The sequence below is a fragment of the Protomyctophum parallelum genome, assembly GCF_964188405.1.
Source record: "Protomyctophum parallelum genome assembly, chromosome: 5".
Lineage (NCBI taxonomy): Eukaryota > Metazoa > Chordata > Actinopteri > Myctophiformes > Myctophidae > Protomyctophum > Protomyctophum parallelum.
This window is the reverse complement of record NC_139702.1, coordinates 46694426-46718729: the sequence shown is the minus strand read 5'-3', so window position 1 is coordinate 46718729 and position 24304 is coordinate 46694426. Positions and strand designations below refer to the sequence as shown.

The 24304-nt window shown below is 44.1% G+C and overlaps 1 protein-coding gene across 2 annotated transcripts in view; it reads right to left on the bottom strand.

Moving 5' to 3' along the window:
* Positions 1-5515: 5515 nt before the first annotated feature.
* ttyh3b (tweety family member 3b) overlaps positions 5516-24304 on the bottom strand; it is a 49061-nt gene continuing 30272 nt past the window's right edge. Inside the window, exons 4-15 of one of the 2 annotated variants that reach the window (XM_083764278.1) lie at positions 22547-22658; positions 21626-21846; positions 20606-20701; positions 20079-20151; positions 19892-19967; positions 18118-18173; positions 17109-17201; positions 16773-16865; positions 15354-15490; positions 13034-13210; positions 11755-11830; positions 5516-9478 (exon numbers count right to left, since the gene is read on the bottom strand). In XM_083764278.1, the coding sequence (XP_083620404.1) occupies positions 9344-9478; positions 11755-11830; positions 13034-13210; positions 15354-15490; positions 16773-16865; positions 17109-17201; positions 18118-18173; positions 19892-19967; positions 20079-20151; positions 20606-20701; positions 21626-21846; positions 22547-22658 (1345 nt within the window). In that variant the 3' untranslated portion in view covers positions 5516-9343. The remainder of the gene's footprint in view (positions 9479-11754; positions 11831-13033; positions 13211-15353; positions 15491-16772; positions 16866-17108; positions 17202-18117; positions 18174-19891; positions 19968-20078; positions 20152-20605; positions 20702-21625; positions 21847-22546; positions 22659-24304) is intronic. The other variant, XM_083764279.1, reaches the window with a different exon arrangement.

Here is a 24304-nt window from a genome sequence, read left to right as displayed (position 1 = left end):
GTCAGGACAGCAAGCGCATGCAGAGTGTTTGTTATACAACTCCCTCCACCTAAGGAGGGGAGAGCAACTTAGTACATTTTGGCATACAGAACAATCTCATATTACTGCAAACGTGAACTAACCTTGAGTTTCTCAAGTCATAATTGCATGTCCTTGAACTTGGAGTGGCTTCCAATTTCCCCACACTTATGTCACAATGCAGGTACATAAGCTGCAAGCAAAGGGAATACATGCATCATTAGTCCATCATTTACTTCGATTCCCCATGTTACAGCAACTACAGCTCAGATGATACCTTTGATGGTGTACTTAAAGTCTCCTTAAATCTGAAGGCACCAATGCAAAACTTTTGTACAGTCCTTGGAGTGTTTGCAAGGAGCTTGAACTTTGACTGTTCAGTCAGCATGCCGTCAGTCATACAACTGTAAGAGAAATGTGTAGGAGTCAGGCAAATGTCAATATGGATGTTCCTGAAATGGCAAAGCATTTTGAAATTACCCTTGGTTGGCAATCACGGTGTATTGAGGTGTGGATCTTGGGTCTGGGACGTCAGTCACAAAGCACTCGTTGATGTAAAGCCTATCCCCTGACTTTGGAGAAGACAGCGCAGCCTCAAAGCACATTGGCGTTCCCATGGTGAAGATGTTGACATCATTCCCTGATTCTGGGAAGAAAACAAAAAAAAGATTTGGTTCACATAAGTTCTCATGTGTCTTACAACCCATCTTATAAGCTCCATATTCAAATTAATGAATTTTATTTGAGTGACAATTAAAATTGAACATACCATCCTTAACACTGAGGGATATACCAGTAGACTGTCTTGAGCCGAGCTGTTTGAAAACTTGTACTTCAGGTAGTTTAGGCCTATAGCCAGCTGTAAAGGAGTGATGGAACCTGCAAAAGTAAAATGTGGGTTCAAACTCACTCCAACTTTCAGGTTTACCCAAGACTCAAACCCAGGTTCCCTGCAAATGGCTAGAATTCTGAGCCAATGAACACACCTGCTTGCTTGTGTTAACCACACAATCTAAAATGTATTAATAGAATAGTGAGACCAAATGCTACTGCAGTTGTACAAGTTATATTGAATTTTCTTCAAATTTCATGTCACACATGGCCTACAGTTAATACAAGAGTTACCTGTGATAGCGGCACCGTATAGGAACATCAAAGGCAAGTTCCCTCACAATTCCATTTGTAGTATTTGGCTCGTAGTGGACGATGTTAGAGTAGATAAACTCATTTTCATTGCTCTGGAATTTGACATAGACCAAACATTATGCCACTATACATTTCAAAAGTGCAATAAAGTCAGCAGTGTTAGTTCTCTGTACCATATGCAACCAAATAGACTCCCCATGTGGTTACATTGTACAGACAGGTTAAACCCCCCACCAACCTCTTTGTGGAAACCACAGTCACTCTGCAGCAAGTAGAGGAGGTAGAAGTGGTGCTTGGACGCTTGATTGACAGGACAGGTGCCCAGTTTCAGATTCTTGTAACAATTGAAGGTATTAAACAGTTCTTTCCTGACCCTGACATACATTCTATCAATGTGACACAGAACCTCAAACTGTCCGGGTCGGGTTGTTGGAGCAGGTGTAGGAGGAGCAGTCACACGCAGCATTTGCTTGGCCAGAGCTGGCAGCATGCGGGCCCCCTTCGCTGGACTGAAGAGGCGTTGGAGGTTCTTGTGCTTGGAGCTAGAGACACGCACATGAAACGCTGGAAGCACCTGGGCTGTAGTAGGGCTGTGACAATCATGAAATTTCGATTAAGTGTCACAAATATTGAGTTGCCATTGGACATATGAAAGTTGAAATTTTCCGTTTACCCTTTGCAAAGAAACAGTTTACTTCAATAAAGAAAGTACATATTTAAGTGAAATAGCAGTAAACATGTGCTTGGAGACATTTCCGCCATTTGAACATTTTACAACATTGAAACAATAGTGTAAAATAATTTCAAATAATTGTGATTATATAATACGCTTACAGGGTTGCAGGATCTAATGGCTCAGGTGTAATCTGCGGGCTCTGCTGAGATTGAGAAGACATCCCAAGTATCTGCTGGCTCTGCTGAGATTGAGAAGAAAAGGGAAGTATCTGCTGGCTCTGCTGAGAAGAAATGGGAATCTGCTGGCTCTGCTGAGATTGAGAAGAAAAGGGAAGTATCTGCTGGCTCTGCTGAGATTGACTCCTGGGAGAAAACCCATGCCTTTTTGGTGGGAATGCAGGCCTTGCCGGCGCCACATTAGCTTCTTCTTCCAGGACACGCTCCAGATGCCTCCATTCCAACTCAGGATCAAAGTCAGCACTGTTGTCAAGTGAAGTAAAAAATTCCTGGGTACTAACAAGCACAGAGGAATACAACAGAGAGAAGAGCAAGCCCACACTGCATGACACCATTGTGAATGACTGAGACAGCAACAAGCTGCATGAAGAGGCTGGTGTTCACTCTCTGGATTTATAGTGTGTGCTTTCAATTACCACAGCTGGTGATAGTCCACAATTAAGGAGAACCAATGAGACGTAAGCAACACTAAGCACCATGGAATTTCAATCTATATGAATGAATATAAATACATGAAATGGATAATACATAAATGCTATCTAATAATAATCATAATTAACAACAACAATAATGACAATAATAACTAGAAATATTGTGACTGAAGAAACAATGTGGGGTCGCTGCAAGCCAAAAGATTGTACTATAAGTATGCAGTCAAGGTTCCAGTGCACTCTTTGACTTTGAATGTATCTCTGACTGTTGTATGTGTGTATTATAATGATTAATTAATTCATTATAATTAATTATAAATATAAAGAATGTATATTTTTCACATTTGTCAGCCAAAGTCATGCTGTACAAAATGGTATTGATAAAAAACTGGCACTTTAACACTAAGTTCTCACACGTGCAGACAGACAGACGAGGACAGATGTATAGAGTTGCTGGCCGCCGGCCGGCTCCATATATCTAGGTGATGATCCAGTCTTCTCCAGGTATGGTTATCCAGGGTTAGAAGGTCAGTGTTGTGATCTTCATTTATGGAGATGGCCATATAGGCTATATATATATACTTGGCCTCACTCCCCAAACCCCTGCCCACTTTGACAGGCTGGAATGGCTTAGGGTTGAGTACAGCAGAGTACAGCATCTTGCAAAGTTGCAATGGGTCTGGTCCACAAGATTCGATACACCACCACCTGTCTAAATACTTCCTTAATGTCAACGAAGTCCACACCCACAACACCAGAGGGAGTTCAACAAACCATGTGCAACCCAGATTCGGCACAAACAAGGGACTAAATTATTTTCACTCCTATGCCACCAAAATGTGGAACTCCCTACCAACAGTCATTAAGACATGCAAATCCCTTGACTTCTTCAAAACCACTATCAAAAGGCAACTATACGGATGGCTGCAATTTGAAACTGGCCCCCGTAAAATCTGAATCCCCCACCCACCCCTTTACCCCCTCACTGTAGAGTATATGTTTTCTTCCCCCTTTTTACCTCCTATGATGATTTCCTGTTCTTTGGCTATATATAAGTCTATATTTGATCCCACTCCTCTCCCCTCTCCTCTGGTGTTCCCCAGGGCTCTGTCCTTGGCCCCATACTGTTCATTATATACCTCCTCCCACTTGGCTCAATATTCCGCAAACATAACATAAATTTCCACTGTTACGCGGACGACACCCAGCTCTATGTCTCCTCCACACCTACCTCCACCCTCCCACCACCCTCCCTCTGCGCCTGCCTTCACGAAATCAAAGACTGGTTCACCTCATCCCTCCTCAAACTAAATGGCAATAAAACAGAGTTAACCCTCATTGGCACCAAATCCTCACTCACCAAGCAGCCCAGTTTTACACTCACCATAGATAACTCCTCGGTTTCCCCTTCCCCCCAGGTCAAGAGTCTGGGTGTCGTCCTCGACAGCACCCTATCTTTTCATACCCACATCAATAACACCATCCGGTCAGCCTACTTTCACCTCCGCAACATCAACCGCCTCCGCCCTTCACTCACCCCCAACAACACTGCCATCCTAGTCCTTTCTCTGGTCATCTCCCGCCTCGATTACTGCAACTCCCTTCTCTTCGGTCTCCCCCACAAACTCCTCCATAAAATCCAACTGGTCCAGAACGCTGCAGCCCGCATCATCACCAAAACCCCTGCCATCTCCCACATCACCCCCGTTCTTCACCAACTCCACTGGCTACCCATCAAATACCGCATAGACTACAAGATCCTCCTCAACACATTCAATGCCATCCATAACCTCTCCCCCCCTTACCTGTCTGATCTCATCCATATCAACACTCCCACCCGGTCACTCAGGTCTGCCTCCTCCACCAACCTCACTGTTCCCCCAGCTCGTTTGTCCACCATGGGGGGTAGAGCTTTCAGCCGCTCTGCCCCTCGCCTCTGGAACAGCCTTCCCCCCGACATCCGAAACATGGACTCACTCCCCACCTTCAAATCCCACCTCAAAACTCACCTTTTCAGACAAGCCTACTCCCACCTTGAGTAGAAGTCTGCTGCAGGCCTTTTGTGTGTATTTTAAACTTGCTGTATTTTTAAACTTGCTTTATTGTTTTGTATTTTTCTGTTTTGTTAGGCGACCTTGAGTGACCTGAAAGGCGCCATATAAATAAAATGTATTATTATTATTATTATATTTGTACGTCTCTAAATGTTATGATGAATTTAACAAGGTGGACCCTCTTGTAAACAAGTGTAGTGCTTTATTGGGTCATCCACTCACTGTTAACAGTTTTTGTATTGAGTTGTGCTTGAAATGTACTGTAATTCTGCAAACTGTTAATAAATACTTCAAACATTTTCTATACTCAAGTCAATTTGTTATAATTATTCTGCTTCATGTAGCGCGGTGTACAGTACACACAATACAAAGACAGTGTTCTATATTTCACCAACAGTCTGTGTTGGATTTTATAGTTACTTGTATTGGAAATTAAAGAGCCTGTGTATGCAAATCAAAGAGGCTAGAGCCACTAGACGGTCAAGGACAGACACACAACATGCACACATTAACACCCCATTTATGCACAGCGGCAGAAGCAGCAGCAATAAACAATAACCAAATGTATGCCTTACCTGATTTTGGGAGAAAGTGCCTTCCTTTCTCCACGAATTAATTGAACCGGGTAATAGTTAATTTATTTATTTGACAGGGACAAAGCTCATTAATCAACATGTCAGTTTTCACCTCAATGTAAATGGGCCAGATCGAGTTAGCCAAAGCTAAATTTCATCTGTAGTCCCTGGGCAGGCTCTTAAAAAAATTAATGATAAAAGAAAGACGTGTACACATTCATTAAATTAAAAATGAATGTGTGTGTGTGTGTGTGTGTCCCACCACCAACAGGGGTCAGCGCCCTCAGCACATCCGTACCTATGCAAAATTAGGCTTAATTACCCTTGAAAGACAGATTCTACAGTGTACACAAAAAAGAACACTTAACATGCGTAAGTTAAAGTTGCTTTAATTTCTTTTCACTTTTTTTTTTAAACATTTATTCCAGGCTGAATGATATCATTACCACAGTTTTGACATGTACATCATCATTATTAATATCTTAGTTAATCCATCAGAAAATTAAAAACAGCCATAGAAAAAACAGAAGACATCTACCACACCTGGATAGAACTGTATTTGAGCCTGTAAGATAACCTCTTTGCTCCATCTAGCCTCAAGAAGGTATAGAGATGAGACTTGCCCTTAACTTAACTTCTTGAACCCCAATACAACAACGGTCTCTATTCTGGGGGGCGGGGCATTCACAAGAAATAGCTGATCCACAAGCTCACAGCTGTTAGATTAGCGATTTCTTGGCTTAGACATTTAACCCATTAAAACTGGGAAAGCATCTGTGTAAGTTTAGCTATGGGCCTATATATAGCACATTGGTTGGCTATTAAAAAATAGCAGATATATACAAGCTCAGAGCATGTCACTTTGTGCCACGCTATGAGCATGTAGATCTGCTATTTTGGAAGCTCTTTAAAATGTTGCTAATCTTTTTTTTCTTTTTTACTCAAATATTTGCTTCTGGGTGTACCTGGAACAAAATATTCTGAGATGGGGGGGGGGGGGGGGGTCCACAACCAAATGCATAGGATTTTTGGACATGAAAAAGTTTTGATCACTGATATATAGCAACATAGGTTTTTTCAGAAAACCGTTAGGATTTAGCAGACATTTTGTAGAAATGGCTTAACAATACTGACGTTTGTCAGCTGAGATTGAGACCAAACTCAGTGGAAGCTCTCTGACAGGACTCCAAATACCATTTTGAGTCAGGTGTTGCAGACCTACACTGGAATACTGTTTTATTAAAACATTGCAATGCAAGACGGAGAGCCATTCTCCATTTAATAAGAAAGGAAAAACAAACAAACAAAAAACGTTGCTCTCGCCTTTTCTTCTCCTAGAAAAACAGCTAGCTATTGTTTTATCATTAAAGTTTAACTTTTTTTTTAATAAGACAGAGAGAGAAAAAAAACATGTAGTGATATGAAGAGTGTATTAAGAGTTTAAAAAACATTGTGAAAGAAAGGCCATTGTTCAGTGACTAGTCCAACAAATCATTTTTTAAATTTTTATTTTATTCTTTGCCCCAAACACTGTAAAGTACCACAGTACAGGTAGCGCTAGCTGTTAGCGTGGCGTGAAGGAACGTAATCGTATAGTAAAATATCACACAGGTAAAGATTGTCTCGCTAGTACGAGAAGTGGTCATTAATGAATGAATTAAGGACAGTTAAAGAAGGTGGAAGGTGAAGGTTAGGGTGCCGTCCACTGAAAATCACTACACTTCTATTTCCCTCGGCTAGGCACTCCTCTATAATAGCTCGATAAACATACTACGTCACCCATAATGCAAATGGTCATCCGTGATGCCACGGGCTGTGAGAGGGCAAATGGGTGCTAATGCTAGATGCAGAAGTAAACAGTAGTGTAGTAAACAGTGTGGTGATTTCTATAAGGGTGTGTGAAATGTATGTGTGTGTGTTTGTGTGTGTACCGCATGTAGCATGTGTATGTGTGTGTGTGTGTGTGTGTGTGTGTGTGTGCGTAGCGCATGCATGCATGTGTGCGGAAATTATGCAGGCAAGGTACCACTAGATAGGGGGTGGGCCCCGCTCTCTGCCCAATCAGACACATCAGATTAACCATACCTACACACAGTAACACTGAGATACAGCAATAGCCAATCACACAGTGGTGATGATGATGTCACACGCACAGGTTCACGACTAGATTGGTTTTTATACACTATACAGAGTCAAGAGAGAGAGAGAGAGAGAGAGAGAGAGGCAGGAATCCGCTGGCAGTGTCCCCAGTGTCCCCAATGTCACATTGAAAAGCATTGTTGTGCTTTTGAGGGAAAACGAAACAATTGAAACGAAAATATGACAAAACTAAACATCCTCGGGGGGTTGACCTCCTCCTCGATCTCTCCGGCCTCTGCCCTCTCCGTTTTCTTCGCGGCAGATCTTCCAGATAAAAAGAATATTACAAAAATAACTAAGACAGGGTGGAGGAGACGGGGGGTTAAACCGCAATGACAGTGGCTAAGAAGGGATAAAAAGATGCTCCGCGTTATCAGGATTACTTGGATGCAGCACCACAGCTCTTAATGTCAGTTTATGAACGAAGAAAAAGGAAAAAGCACCCGCTTTGTGACGTCCTTGATTCTAGTGGGACGAAGGGGGACTATTCAGGAAAAAGGGAGTTTTTAAAATTGTTTACACAGGTTACCATTTTCCCTGTTTGTTGTTCGTATGTTTTTATCTTTGTGCTCTGAACGGTAAAAGGAATCACTTTCAGTTCCTTCTCCATTCTGGAACCACAGCTGATGGGCATCACCCCCCCGTTAAGCCCACATGTCTCACAAAGTCACCATTAGTGGCCACTGTCTTCTCGTGGTTGGGCATTCTGTCCCCGCTTTAATTCATTATATTTACAATGAGATTAAAAAAAAAAATCCTTCTTGAAATGTTTTCCCTCTTCCCCTTTTCAAGTCACATGGAGGCAGTTGATGGGCGAGGGAGGGAGGAGCCAGGGGCGGGGTTAAGCATCCCTCATTATCCAGAGTTTTTTTGGCACAGATAGAGCTCTCCAATATCCTTTCATCTACACTACCCAGGCCATTAATACCACCTGGAACTGTTCTTCCAACGTAGCATTCCTGGCTCATATTTTATGTAAAAAAAAAAAAAAAAAGCATATTAATCGACGCACCGACAGGCACGCTGAACAAAGCACAGAGAGACATGAACACGCTCCGGAGCTCACCATTCAAGTTATAGGTTTAAACAGCACGGTTTAGTTAGGAGAGGATGTAGAATTCTACCTTCTATCTACAGTCTCATGGCTTTTCTGCTTCACTGGCTGCTTCATGTTCAGCTTCTTTTAGACCAGTGGTTCTCAAAGTGGTGTGTGCGTGTGATTACAGTACCATGACACACACTAATCACCATGTTAGATGATTATGACTATTTTACAGTCTATGCCTAATGGGTTCGGAATGAAACACACTTGATCAATATTTACAGTCTGTACAGTGTGTTTGTGTGTGTGTGTGTGTGTGTGCACGCACGTGTGTGTTTGGCGCCACTCGCGCCAGCATTACGCATGTGTGTGTGTGTTCTGAATGTAATGTGTGGGTCTATCAGGGGACTCAAGTGGCGCGGCTCAGTGTAGTGCCAGGAATCTCCAGCAGAGGGCAGTGTACAGTGGGAGGAGGGGTATGGACAAGGAATCCAGTTTTGGACAGAGAGTGAAGCTGTAGGCGTAGTGGTTCTCAAAGTGTGGTTCGGGGGCTGCCAGGGGGTCTTTGAGGAGGTTCCACGGGGTCCCTTCCCCGAGCTAAATTACTGTTAGTTAGGAACCAAATGGACCATTGCAGGTCTGTAACTCTGAGCGTGTACAAATCCAGTTGTACACTCTCAGAGTTATGGGGGATACGTGGCCCTAACGCATAACAAACTGGGGGTGTCCTTGAAATCCAAACGTTTGAGAACCACTGCAGACTGAGCACCAGCATTCCTGGCGTGAGAGATGACGGAGACCTTCATTGTGTGAACGGGTCTGAGATGTTGCACTCCAAGGCAGTGGATGCTTGGTGCTGGTCTGAGTGAGTCTTGGTAGAACGATCCAGAACGGTTGTTCTGAGATCCGGTTTGGTTCTTAGGATGCCATTGGCCTCCCCCCCCCCCCTTATCTTAAGGATTCATGGTTCAGTTGGTGGGAGCGGTTTGGTGTGGTGTGGCGGTATAGTCGCCTGGTCGGTGGATCCTAGTGGACGGAGGATTGCGGCCGGGCGGCGGGGTGAGGCCGGCTGGCCGGGTCGAGCTGGTCGTTGGGAACGGAGCGTCGGTTCTGGTCGGGTCGGCTGGTGGCGAGGTACTTGGCTCTCATACTGGAGGTGTACTGGAGGGGGACAGTCACACAGGAGAGGTGAGAGAGAGAACCAAGAGAGAACACAGAAAACGTGTGAGAGAGTGAGAGAGAGAAACGGAGGAGGAAGGGGAGAGAGGCAGCGAGCGGAGACCAGCGGATGAAGAGAGCAGGAGATGCGATGTGAACAGATGGAATGAGGCTATCAGTCTGAGGCAGGGAGGAAGACAGAGAAAAGAGATTGGGGGGGAACAAAAAAAAAACATAATACAACGAGAGGATGAATGAATACATGATTATGGTCATGATTATGATGCTGTGGAACGGAATGGTTTAGCGATCAAACAATGACAAGGAAGGAGTGAGGAACGTAATCCTTGAAGAAACTTGCTTGTTCAGCTAGTCAACTGCAAAAACTGGGGGAGGGAATAGTAAAATAAAAAGCTTGCAATGTGCGCTGTGATATGTTGTTTTGCGATAAACTTTCCACTTAACACTAAATACATGTGCATTTGATGAAGCAAAGGGGAATGGCTGGAAGAGTTAAAGTGGAGAGAGAGGGAGAGAAAACTGGGACTGTCGATGGTAAGACAGACAGACAGACAGATGCGTGTTTTGTTTTTTTTTGCACACACACACACACACACACACACACACACACACACACACACACACACACACACACACACACACACACACACACACACACACACACACACACACACACACACACACACACACACACACACACACACACACACACACACACACACACACACACACACACACACAGTTGAAATGCTCTCACCAGTCATTTGGACAGCCAGGGGGTTGGTTACAAACACTCAGTATGCAGCAGATTAGCGGTGGTTGTACATTGTATTAATTTCAATTAAAAAATAAATTATATATATATATATATATATATATATAAAATGTGAATTCATAAAGTGGTTATTTTAAATTAGGAGGCCTGACGTGGTTTGCAGTTAGTGCTCTAGTTCTGATGTAGAAGGTTAGCCTGGTATGAGTTAGTGCTCTCTAGTGGAGGAGCTACACATGGAGGCCTCTGTGATGAAAGCACACCTGGGCCACTGAATTGTGTCCATTTTGTAGGGGTTTGCTGCAGGTTTAGGAGCAGGAGGTGGAAGGAGACATGTGCTCTTTGTTAAGAAGAAGAACGTTGGATGGTGGTCCAGACAGTGACGGTGGTGATGGGGAGAGGGGTGGGGGGGGTCGGTACAGATACACCTGGGACACATCATGCACCTGGAGCTGAAGATACACAGAGACACACTATGGCGGTGAGGGGTCGGGGGTAGAGGGGAGGGGCATCTGAAAGGTCCCGGGCCCGGGGGTATACGCGCGGTTCTCAGAACTCAACCCTGGACCGCACAGGGCTCCGTCTGGGTCACATGGAGCGAGGACACATACAGCAGAAAGAGTGGAATGCTACGAGACATTATTTGTGGCTACGTTTCATATCGACTGGAGCAGGCCCAGAGGGACATTTACTGAGATTCTGCATCAAACACCTGCCACTGGACTCAGGCTTGGCTGAGTTGAAACATTCAATCACTCTGCGAGATCTGGCCACACTCCGTCATGCACTACAAATACTGCTGGATAGTGTTTGTGTGTGTGTGTAACTGTGTGTGTGTGTGTGTGTGCGCACGCCGTGCATGCGCGCAACTGTGTTTGTGCACTTCAGATATCAATAAAACAGATGAAGAACCAGGTTTGTCTTTCTAATAACGCTTGGAAAGTAGTCAAATGTAGAAAAACTACAAATCCCATCAACTGGGGACAACTCCTTCTCGTACTGTGCTGACATAAGCACAGCAAAACTAACCAGGTTTTTGTTTTACATCAGAAATAGATAATATGCAAATATGGAGGGAAATTAACACGTATTAGACTGACTCAACAATTAAAATAGGCATTAAAACTACCATAGTCAAGGCTCTGTTTTTATGCACTTTTGCGAGCAACAGTCTGCATTTAAACATCCCTGTTATCCCAGGCTGCCAAAATGACCTTCGTAAAGGAGTTCCGTTCTAGGATGAGCAGAGTGGATACTTGCAGTGGTGTAGGGGATAGGGTGCTACTTTCCAACATCCACACTACTAGCACGATATAAGCATAGTAAATAGACGAGTGCATGAACGCGGTCATGTCAAATTTGTGACTGGCGTCGCCGTAAATATGCACTTTATGAGGTTTCCAGGTCTTACATTGGTTAGCAGCTGTAGTGTGGGTATTGGAACACAGCCAAAGGGGAGAGTGTGTACTAGAAAGTGTGCACTTACAGAGGGTGGAGGGGACTCCCTGCCAATCAGGGGGGTGTTCTCACACCGAGGGTTCTGAAAGTTTGCATTCTGGCTCCTGCATTATAGAATAAGAGGTTACTGCATGTGGCTGCTCAGAGCATGCTCAGAATGAGGGGTGACCTGTGGTCACAACGTATCAACTATAACGCTTTTATTTATTTGTATTGTGTTGTTTAGACTTTTGGAACCGTCTTCATATTATGGACAGCGCAGAAATAATAAGGTAACATCGTAAGTAGCACAGCGACCATTATCTTTGTAGTCTCAGCATGGGACACTGGTTGAGTAGAAACATTGTGACAGTTCATGACTAAAGAAAAACCCCACGTTGTTACCATTATATAAACGCATGGATTAAAAAAATACGCAACCATGTCATGCATGTTTTAAAAACTTGATATCAATGATAGTTTGAGGTTTGAGGATTTTTACCGGCAATATAGTTTTAAGCATACAAGTGATGTCATACCTAAACGTAGATTTATCCTTGCAACATACTGATTGTGCTAGATCACATTGTAGCAGGCAGTGGTGGCATAAACTTATGATAAACAGTGTTGCACTGAATGCTCACTAACTTATATTCTGTGTGCTTGAAATCAGGGCAGGCAATTCCTGTAATCTTGTCGCAAATTGTCAAGGCAAGCAGCGTGAAATCTTTCATTTTTAATGTCAGCTAACGCTATATTGAGTGCCCAACTCAAATGCTCTGTAAGTGGGTTTTGTGCTGCTGACAGGCAAAGAGGAAAACTAATGAAGGGTGCTAACTGGACTAATGACGCTTTCCCACTGCATGGCACAGGTTCAACTCTACTCGCATTACTTTGTTTTCCACTGCAGATAGGACCTCCTCAATCCACCATAAAGGAGAGTGTTAAACAATGCTGAAGGGAACTGTTTTCATATGTCACCTTTTGGTATCGCTTCAGCATACTTGGAACCACAACAACGGAGGTGATACCAGGAAACGACTTAGTACTTCTACCTAATGGAAAACCCCCCCAAAAAAGGCAGTCGTAGAGTGAGTCTTGAGTTGAGTTGAGCTGGTACCACACAGTGGAAAAGTGCCAAAAGGACAAGATATCTAACAATGTGTCACAAAGGACATGCTGACATCGCAGGCAGCTAACTACACTAACCTACATATATAGCAGGCAGTGTGCTGTAGATCAGCATTGCTGACAGTCTAAGTGGTATAGCGAGCAGGCAGTGTGTGGATCCTTGCTAGCGGCCAGCTAGCGGTGGGTGCTAAACTCACATGTACTCAGTGACGGGGGCATTGCTGACAGTGTGGGCAGTAGCGGGCAGGCTAGCTTCGCTACCGTAGCTGGACCCACAGCTGTAGAGACTGGGCATGTGAACGCGGTACAGGTTATCGTGCACGCCACCGCCCCGTGAGGCGCCCGACTCCTCCTCTCCATCTTCCTCATCCGTCCTTGGATTGGTCAGGGGCCGGGTTAAGGACAGAGGGGGCGTGGGAGGGGTGGGGGGGAATTAGGACAGGGGCATAGGGGGAGGGGGGGGGGGTATATCCGAGAGAAACAACAGTGAAAACAAGTGGTTGAAAAGGATGTTAGGAGGAGAGGAGGGAGAGGAATTTTACTGTACTTCGTCACCCGACCCTTTCGACACATGTCACTATAGACAGAAAGAAAAATAAGTAGTAGCAGCAGTTTCCCCGTTTTTCAGCTGACAATATATCATTTTTGTCGAGGGAAAGGCTCGTGCGACGAAGTAGGAAGCCCACACACTGCAAGGTCGTTTCATTTCATGCCTCCGGCCCCCAATGCTGCTGAATAGAAAAGAAAGTCTGCGCAATTCACTACAAAACTGTAAAAGAATGTTTCTTAGATTGCCACAAAGATCATAGTTTCCCAGCAAACAAGACCTATGAAGCTGTGTCATTAGATGTGTGATTATATATCATTACACTCTATTCCCCTTTGATAAGAAGGAGCATGCAGTCAAATCCTTCATCCTTCATTGTTCTTTTGAATCATTTTCATACTTGAAGCTGTCCGGATTGCAACAATCCATTTCAAACGTTCAAATTCATGCATCTTTGAGTGCTTCATGAGAAACTAAAGCAAAAAATATCAGGAAAAAAAGAGATAAAATGGCAGGGTTGGGCAAACCATTTTCAGACATAAAAATGGTCGGGAATGTAAAACGGCCAGCAACGAAAAAGAATGAGGCATCAGATAAGATGTGTGCTGATTTGGAAGACGTGTCTCCGTCTAGAGAACACAGCAGTTTGTCTAGTACATTGCTCACCTGGAAATTATGCACAATATTGTCCAATTACATTAGTCCTTGGACTTAACTGTATGTGAGCTACATTGTCACATCAGGGATGTAATGACTTGAAGGAAAGGAAAGAGAAAATGAGTTGTATAAAGAATATTAAAATGGGGGCCTGCAAAGAAGGAACACCCAGAAAGGAAGTCATTCCCCAATGGGGCCACCAGGGGGTGGGTGCTATTTCGCCAGTTTAATTTTGGATCGATCCCATTCAGAGCAACACAGTTAGCCAAATAAGCAGCAATGCCAACATTAGTTGGCTTCAAAATCTAGTCTAGTTTAACGTTAAAAGCCTGAGATACTACCGGTGTCATACACAAGCACGCATGCACGCACGTACACACAAACACACAGAGAGACTGTGTATCATCATTGAAATCCATGAATTAGCGTGACCACCGATACCAGGTTGTTTTTTATCTATATTTACGCTGGCAATTCTATTCAGCGATTCATCACAAGCCAGTTACACCATGGAGGCTAATGGAATATAAAAAAGACACTGACAATAAGCAGCTAACCATCGGGCCAACTATCTTTATCGATACACATGATCTATCGCTAAGATGGTATTTCCAAATCAGAACAAACTGGGGGGAGGGGGAGGGGAGGAACAGAAGGAGGTTGTGGGGTCACAGAAAACACAGAATCTAACCGGGGGGTCTCGGGGGCTCAGAGGACAGAAAACTGAAAAGCTTTGGTGAAGTGGACTGGTGAACAACATAGACAGAGACAAGCAGAGCAAAACACAAACCATAAAATGGTCATGCAGAGAAGGCAGACATGAAGAATTGATTGACAGGCAGACAGACAGACGGACGAACGAACGGACGGACGGACGGACAGACAGACAGACGGACGAACGGACGTGTAGACGGATGTACAGTGAAAGAAACAAGTACATGCATGAACGTTGAATGGTTTGGTCTGCAGGTGAATTATCAGGTGAGGTCCAGTTAAGACAGTGGAGCAGTTAGACCCGATTTATACTCATCGTATGACGGCACTGTGTGCCAAAAAGACAATCTACAAGCTCATATCACGCGGTGAGCTTATAGTGTGTCTAATTTCCACACACGTCTCCCTCATATGAATAAGTAGAAGTCAGGCTTAAGCTGTTAGATTCACCGAAAGAGACGGATGCAGGAGTGTAATAACAGGATTCTACACGTGCATGTATCTGTAGAGTGTGTGTGTGTGGTATGTGCGTGCGTGCACGTGTGTGTGTGTACGCGTGCATGTGTGTGTGCGTGCGTGCGTGCGTGTGTGTGTGTTACCTCTTGTTGGGCCAGGTATGAGGCACACTGCAGACGATGGAGGAGAACATGAGAGCCGTGACAAAGGAGAACAGGACCAGGTAGATGAGGCCCTCCACCCCGTCATAACACAGCCCTGTCAATGCCTGGACGTAGTCCTGGACACACAGACAGCAGCAGGGTCGGTGAGAGGAAAGGAAACATCAAATAAAAGAAGCTGATCACAGAAGTCAGGGTTAGGGACGAGTGTCGGCTGCAAAGACAGTCAGACTCATTTACGAAATGAATGTACGACAAACGAAAACTGGCCTTACGGTCAATTCCCCGCAAAGCTTGTGGTTTATCTATTGAGCAGAGACAGCGTTCAAATCCCACGTCAAATCTCAACTCACGTACGCGTGTTTTTGATTCAGCGTGGGGATAAGGTGGAGCATAACAAATCTATCTCAGTCAATCATAATTAGACCATATATATTTCCAACTGGCATCTATGCCAATTAGAGTTATTTTGACAGCAATGCTATTTTCGGATGTTATTTGTTTAAAGGACCACTTCACCACTTTTCAACCTATCTTCATATATAGGTTCTACTCGGCCTGTGTCTCATAGGAGGGCTGTGGGCAGTTCAGAAACCGTCTTCCAGTGACATCATCGATGAGGAATACAAGCTAATAGAAACTGTAGCCTTTCTAGTCCTGAAAAGTTGCAATGCGAAAATGGAAGCCATCGTTCTCACGATAATGAAAATCTAAATATTTTTGTCTAATGATGATGTCACTGGAAGACGGTTTCTAAACTGCCCACAGCCGTCCTATGAGACACAGACTGAGTAGAAAAAAATCATGCCATTTTTTCATGATTATTAGTGAGGACCTATTATATGAGGATAGGTTGAAAAGTGGCCACTTTTCAGGCTGACAATAGCAAATAAATTGTAATTGGTTCAATTGGAATCATTAAAGTTTCAATGTGAGATCATTTCCAATTCTTGGATGTATTACCATCGTAAACTCCAGGGGGCGATGCCTCTGAAACCAGAATATTTAGGAGTGTGATATTTAAATGAAGATTGTTTTTAGCTGACACATCTATCAACACCCCATCATTCTCACGCTGTGATTGGCCAGATATGAATGTGTCATGAATTACATGTGAACCGTGTCCTAAGATGATTTTGCACTCACATCCGTGTTGGTTTGTATGTAGTTTATCAATATAATATATATCAGTCCTAAGTGGGGATTGTTTCACCCATTATTTTACAAGTCACGACACATGTGCTCACTCGAACACACACACACACACACACACACACACACACACACACACACACACACACACACACACACACACACACACACACACACACACACACACACACACACACACACACACACACACACACACACACACACACACACACACACACAGTGACTCACCATGTGTAGGCTGCGGCAGTCCACTAGAGCAGTGAGTTGGTGCAGACCGACCTCAGTGGAGTTCAATACTGTCTGGATCTGTTCTAGAGTCCCCTACACACGCACAAATGTGCATGCACGGACACACGCACGCACGCACGCACACAAATACAGAAGAATAAACTTGTGTTCACACATGCCAATTATCACAACTAATCCTCCCCAAAAATAATTCAGCACTTTGACGCACACACCCACCCACCCTCGCACAGCACACATGCACACGCACACGCACATGCACACACACATGCACACACACACACACACACACACACACACACACACACACACACACACCTTGGTGCTGGGATAATCACGTGTCGCTGATCTCAGTAGTTCTGCCACATCATCCTGCATCTCCACCAAAGATTTATGGCTCCCTGACAACCTCTGTAAAACACGCGTGCACACACACACACACCCCCCCCCCCACACACACACACACACACACACACACAAACGCACGCACATTATTCAAATGCTTGACTAATTCACTGAATCACATGAAAAAGGGGAAATTAATGTCATTTTAAAAAGCAATGCATTATGTCTGTGGTTCTCAAAGTGAGGTCCAGGGAATCTATGGTAAGGTTCCTTGAGGGGGTTCTGGACCCTTATAGGTCTGTAACTCTGAGTGTACAAATGTAACAAAATTGACCCGTATGGGTCCATTTGGTTCTATTTGTACACTCTCAGAGTTATGGGAGTCCTTGAAATCAAAAAGTATGTGAACCAATGCATTATGTAAATGCCATAACCAGCTACAGTGGTCGTAGAGTACATTACGTGAGGACAAGTATGCCGACTGCACAGAGAAAAAAAGAGAGGACCATCGCTGTTATATTATGTAACGTTAAAGGACTTGAACTTGAAGTGATGACGGTTGGCAGGTTTGGAAAATGCTATACAAGAAGAACAGAATATACTGTATCAGACTTCTCAAAGCTTTGCTTAAACGCCCCATGAAATCTGTACTAGTAGCCTATATGTCCCCCAAAAAAGAGAAAGAAAGTGTTTTAAGTAGACGTAACAGTATTTCTCTTTCCAATTCTGACAAAGTGTTATCTTGTCAATGAAATAAATAAATAAAATACAAATAAAAATCTCAGTTTGAAGTAAGAACTAGGCTTCTTCTGTAAGTTTAATAAAAAGAAGAAGAAAAATAAAAGAAAATAAAACAATTTCCAAAGGGACCTACAGCGTGCGGCTCTATTTTCTACACTTTTATCTGAGCTCCCTTCGGTGCACCTTCTCTTTGATCCTACACACTGTAATGGACTCTAAGGACAGTGACAATAGAAAATACCTGCTGGAAGGGATTCACTTGACCAGTGTTGCATCTCAGGTAATACTGCAAGATATCTGGGGATAGAAGGAGAAAAGAAACATCAGAATATTTCAAATGGCCATGAGAAAAGCTAAATGCAAACAATGAATTCATTTTGTGGTAATATATATTTTTCTTTATCTAAATTCTTATCCCACAATTTTGTAACACATTTTTCACTGTAATCCTGTGCGCTACTCTCTCTCTCCCTCTGCTAGCCTGGGGAGAGCCCGAACTGAGCTCATGCTTCCTTCAATACATGAGGAGTGAGCAGGGAGAACACGCTGGGACCTTCTAGCTGTGAGGCGACAGCGCTACAGACTGTTCCACCGTGCCCCCATTTTGTGGTAATGACTGACTGGCTGTCAGTCTCTGTGGATGTTTGGTAACAATATTACGCATGCATGTGTGTTTGTGCGTGCGTGCGTGCGTGTCTGTGTGTGTGTAACAAAGGCAGATGAGACAGATAGAGCGGAAACATCTGATAAACAACAGAGTGAAGGACAGAACTCATTAGAAGACGAGAGGAAGAAAAGAATGGGAGATAAAAAGATAATGATCTAAATAAAAGAAACAAAAGCTTGTGAAGCTTTGCCTCAGAATTTGGGACACAGACACACACAGATAGATACACGCACGCACATGCACAAGCACACACACACTCACACACACACACAGGAGAAGGAGCTTGATGGGAGAAGAGGTTTGCTGATGCATGCAGTCAGTAGAGAGGCAAGGAGCGGTTTAGATAGCAGTGTCAGTCAGACATAATCCCCCTGGAACTACAGTGAACACACACACACACACACACACACACACACACACACACACACACACACACACACACACACACACACACACACACACACACACACACACACACGTTTGACTGTCACAGTGATCCTACAGCGTTTATGTTCCTATCTGTCTGTCGACTCCTTCCAAAGACCCTTGTGTCTGCACTATGCCATAAACCAATCGATGACTCCTCCACTTCAAGTGTTTCTCAAACGTTTTAATGTCAAGGACGGAAGGACCTTTGTGAAAGGTATTTAGCCACGGAGCCCTATCTCCAAAGATTCGTTTTTGCCTGGAGAAGATTTGAGCTTGTAGAAGTGTTTGAATGGTTCTAATTTGATTTGATTTATTTCCATTCAGCTCCTGGTTATTCAATTCCTAATTATGACATGAAAAATAACAACAACATTCAAATCATCATGAAAGGTGAAAATAACTAAATAAATATGTACAGGTTGGGGAAAAAATAAGGGGCTTATAAGGAGGTGGGGGTAGTCACTAGACTAGGGGGGGAGTAATCCTTTGGCATGCTGAAAGGTGGATTTTAGCTATGGAACCTTAATTGGAACCAAGCTTCAGGGACCCCTGGGGGTCCCCGGACCCAACCTTTAGAATCTTTATTGGAGCTTTATTAGAATGAGAAAACATTTATTATTCTTTCCTCCGGTGGAGCCGTTACTTTATTTAAAAAAAAAAACACATTATTGATAAATTAGATCCTTAAAACATGTTTTTTAGTTTTTGTATTATTGTTTTGCCTTTTGTTTTGTTGTGTTCTTGCTCCATACCCCAAAAAGGACCACAATGGAAAGGATGAGTTTTGTGCTTTCATGCTTTTGAATTCATTTTAAATAAAGTGAATGAATCAATTAATCTAAAATGCACGGTTCCATGTTCCCACCTTAACGCAATCTGAAAGGACAGCCCATAATAGTCCCTCGCCTGTGTTGTGTACCTTGGTTAATGACAGCATTCTCCTCCGTCACCCGGGTGATGTAGGTATCCGGGGAAACGCAAAAATCGCTGGCCGTCTGTGAGGATGAAACCAAACCATTAGACTACAGTTACATCCACACTGAAGCAGAGAAGATGACGTCATTGTGCTGTAGAGAGCTCAGCCATGTTGCCATGGTTACACTCACCGCAGCAGCAGCGAGCTCCAGCCCCAGAGACCCCCAGCTGATCACCAGAGTCAAGACCCCGAGGAGACACACTCTGTGAGAGAGACAAGAACCCTGTTAGTAACACACTGACTGACCGCTCAGTACCCCATAGCGTTGATTTGATTGGCTGAGCAATGTGTGTACCCCAATACCCCATAGTGATGATTTGATTGGCTGAGCACGGAATGTGATGAATAATGATGTATGATGATAAGTGCGCCCCTCACTTCAAACAAGTGTGTGTGTGTGTGTGTGTGTTTTTGAGGGGCGCTAGCCCCTCCCGCATGTCCAGCTTTGAGGGTGCGTGTAAACACAAACTTGGTCCTAACACAAACATTAAATTACATTGATAATGAATGGCCAGTTTTGAGTGTTTGTGTAAACACATCATTTCACACGGGTGTGTGTTTTTTTTCTTCTTCTGAACAGCTACAGAGGTATTACACAAAATGATCTACCCAATCATAACCGCTGAAAAAGAATCAGTATGGCTTAAGACTGCCTACCCAATCAGAGTTCCTCTGGAGTTGCGTATTAGGCCAAAGAGCACAAGGAGACAGATGAGAACGTCGAACAGCAGCAGACCTAGGTACCCCAGCCACCTGGAAACACAAGTACAGTACAATAGTTGCCTCTGAGATAGTGGAGTAGAAGTAAAAGTATCGGAAATTGTTAATACTCCAGTAAAGTAAAAATCGTACTGAACCTATTAAGACCTGGAATGCATCTGTGTCACCTTCGCTTTTAACCACTTTAACCATTATATTAAAATGTAGCTGTTGAAAAATTGCTCATAGCACGGTGCAGAGTGCTGTGCTAAGAGCTTGTAGATCTGCTATTGCGTGTGTGTGTGTGCGCGCAAATATTTGAATATATATTCTTTCACAGCTAATGTTTTTATGTCATATCTTTGCTTCTGGGGGTCCCTGGAACAATATATTTTGAGATGGGGTCGGCGGGCAAATATATATAATTTTGGGTGACCTTTTCTTGAAGAAGTTTGAGAACCTCTGATATAGTGGTTTTAAGAAAACTGTCAGGAATTGGAAGACATTTTGTAGAATCTGGTCTCGGGTCTTGTGGGTTAACCCATTTTGGACGGAAAGCCCCTTTGGTGTTTAACTTTTAAGCATTGTGTTATACTTTAGTTATTGAAAAATAGCAGATCTACAATCTCGTAGCGCAGCACCGAGTGCCGCGCTATGAGCTTGTAGATCTGCTATTTTTGAAAAATCTTGAAAATGTGGCGCAAATCTTTGAATGCATATTCTTTCAGAGCGAACGTTTTAAACTCATCTTTGCTTCTGAGGGGTTCCTGGAATAACATATTTTCAAATGGGGGTCGGTGGCCAATTACATATCATATTTGGGGTCCTTGACATGAAATATTGAGCACCACTGATATAGAAACATAGGAATTTCAGGATTTAGAATATTTATTTATTTATTGAGTGTTTACTCGAGTGCTTGAGTAAACGTTCTTAGTTACTGTCCACCACTGGTGGTGGTGAGTGGGTTCTACGTACCGGTACCAGTCGAAGGTCTCCGTCTTGCGCGCCAGGTCCTCCAGGGAGATGCGGGTGTTGGACCAGAAGGGAACGTCCACCATCAGCCTGACCAGCTCGTCCAACTGTCCCTGCAGCTTCTGGACGATGGACACATAGTCCGTCTGCTCCTGGTAGACCGTCTCCAGCTGCACCAAACCCTCCTCCACGGTCTGGTTCAAGGCCAGCGCGCTGTCCGACACCTGGCACCACACGCACGGACACACACACACACACACACACACACACTGATAAGAACCTGACTGTAATGGACGTTTCAGATGGGGAGCGAGTGACACAGTCACTCTCGCCTGGATCAGCGACGTGTCTGTCTGCTCATGAGGAGGGGCATGTGTGAATGAAACATTCGTGATGTTAGAGTCAATTCATCAATTAAACATGCTTATGTTGGTCCTTTGTGCTGTTTGCTATGAGATTGTATAACAAAGCACACACCGGGCCAACGGTAACTGACTCTCTGTGACTTAGTAGTATTACGACATTGTGTGACTATTGTAACACCAAGTCTGTTATCACCTGTACCTGTAGGCTGTGCTGATGTCATAACTATAGGCTTACCTTGGCGGGATGATTGTAGAGGGTGTAGACATCTGTATATTTTATTCATATTTGTTAGCGGGTGTCTTTATTGTGCTGTCCCTGGCGCCTCACTTTTCCCGATCGATAAAGGTATCTATCTATCAATGTTGATGTAGAATTTCTTTCTTCTTATCTTATCTTATCTTATCATAAAACAATTATAAAGTATCTTTTCCTCTCTTTAAACTTTGAGCGCTCGGCCGGATCTCCTTTTTTTAAATCATAAAACAGTTATGGTTCTCGATTATTTGCCTAATGGAGCATGTGATGTATAATTGCAGTGATGGTGTTCAGGTGACTCACCAGTTTCTCCACTCCGGCCACGGTGCGGTTGGCGTGACGCAGGGAATACGCCAGCCGATTGGCTCCGTCACTCGACTCTCCGTTGCCATAGAAACCTACAGCGATACCAGCGCTGGAAGAGACAGGAAACAGGAAGTACAAGTTACCTCATTGGCCTATGATCCGCAGATTGTTTGGCTTTAATGAACTGGACAGGGATGAGCTATATCACCATCATTTCGGATTTATTTGTTTCTGTGGTCGATTGTCACGCACGTGCACACACGCACACAGACCAAAACAAAACTGCAGCATTGGTATCCTGACTTGCTGAATGCAGTCCCCTTGCTAACCAGCAGGTGGCAGAGTAATGACTTCTTGCAGTCCTTTGTTATGGTGTGTTACCCCCTAGGCCTCCAGCAAACACAGAACTACCAGGAATGATTCACACACACACACACACACACACACACACACACACACACACACACACACACACACACACACACACACACACACGCACACGCACGCGCACACGCACACACGCATGTACATGCATGCACGCACAGCACACTGACCAAACGATAATTGGGTCGACAGACCGCACATAATTTGATCCTTCTGTAGCTCTGCACACAACACACACACACACACACACACACACACACACACACACAGACACACACACACACACACACACACACACAGAGGATATTTGAGGTCGCTGGCCCCACAGCCTTTCACCTAACTCTGGACCCACACACTCCCCCCCCCCCCCCTCCAATCTCCATCCCATTTTCTCACACTCATCATGTCCCACACTCTTGTATCCCCCCCTGACCCTGGTCTCTCAGTTATGTGTGGGCGTGCGTTCATTTGGGCATACTTACGTGGGTTGCTTGTGCGTGTGCATTTATGTGTGTGTGCGACTGTGCGTGCATGTCATCTTTATACTGACGGCGTCTTGTGTGTGTGTGTGTGTGCGTGCTAACAGCTTTGAATACCTTGTATTACAAGGCAAATTTATAGACGTCATTACAGCACAATTCATTCTGGCCCATTAGCTTGAGTTAGCTGTTCAAGTGCTGGCTCTTAGCAAGTGCATGCGTGTGTGAGTGTGAGCGTGTGTGTGCCTGTGTGTGTGTGTGTGCGTGTGTGAGAGAGCGTGTAGGTAAGTGTGTGTGTGTGTGCGCGGGTGTACACGTGCTTGCCTGCCCCTTTTACACAGCCTGTCCAAACAGTGATTCCACCTGTAAAAAAGGTGTCAGCGTTGAGCAAATCTGGGAACCCATCGGCAAAAAAAAGGAAAAACAGCGCCCTCTGCTGTTTGGTAACATTTTAATTTGCCTCCTAGTTTCGCAAGGCCACTGTTGCCTCTCGCAATTTTCGAATGCTTCCATCATTCAGTCTGGAGAACAGAAGCTCTGATCATAACATAAATTCAAATCATCTAAGCATAATAGAGCGTCGCAGTCCCGCCCCCTCGAGAGACCCGGAAAAGAAATCCCTGTTCATTTTCCTCACAGACTTTTCAGAAAGTATTTATTTAAAGATATTTACGCCGCGGACAAAGCCAACTCTTGTCATGACAAATCATGACAACAAACAAAAAAATTCGGGCTGAACAAACTTTTTTTTTGTGTTTTTCTTCTTTGTAATTGTGTTTGTTGTCATGATTTGTCATGACAAGAGTTCAGCAAGGGCAGAATCCATTTCTTGCGACCGACGCTGTTGCGACGGACCAGGTCCGTCGCGACGGCCGTCGGTCCGTCGGGAGGT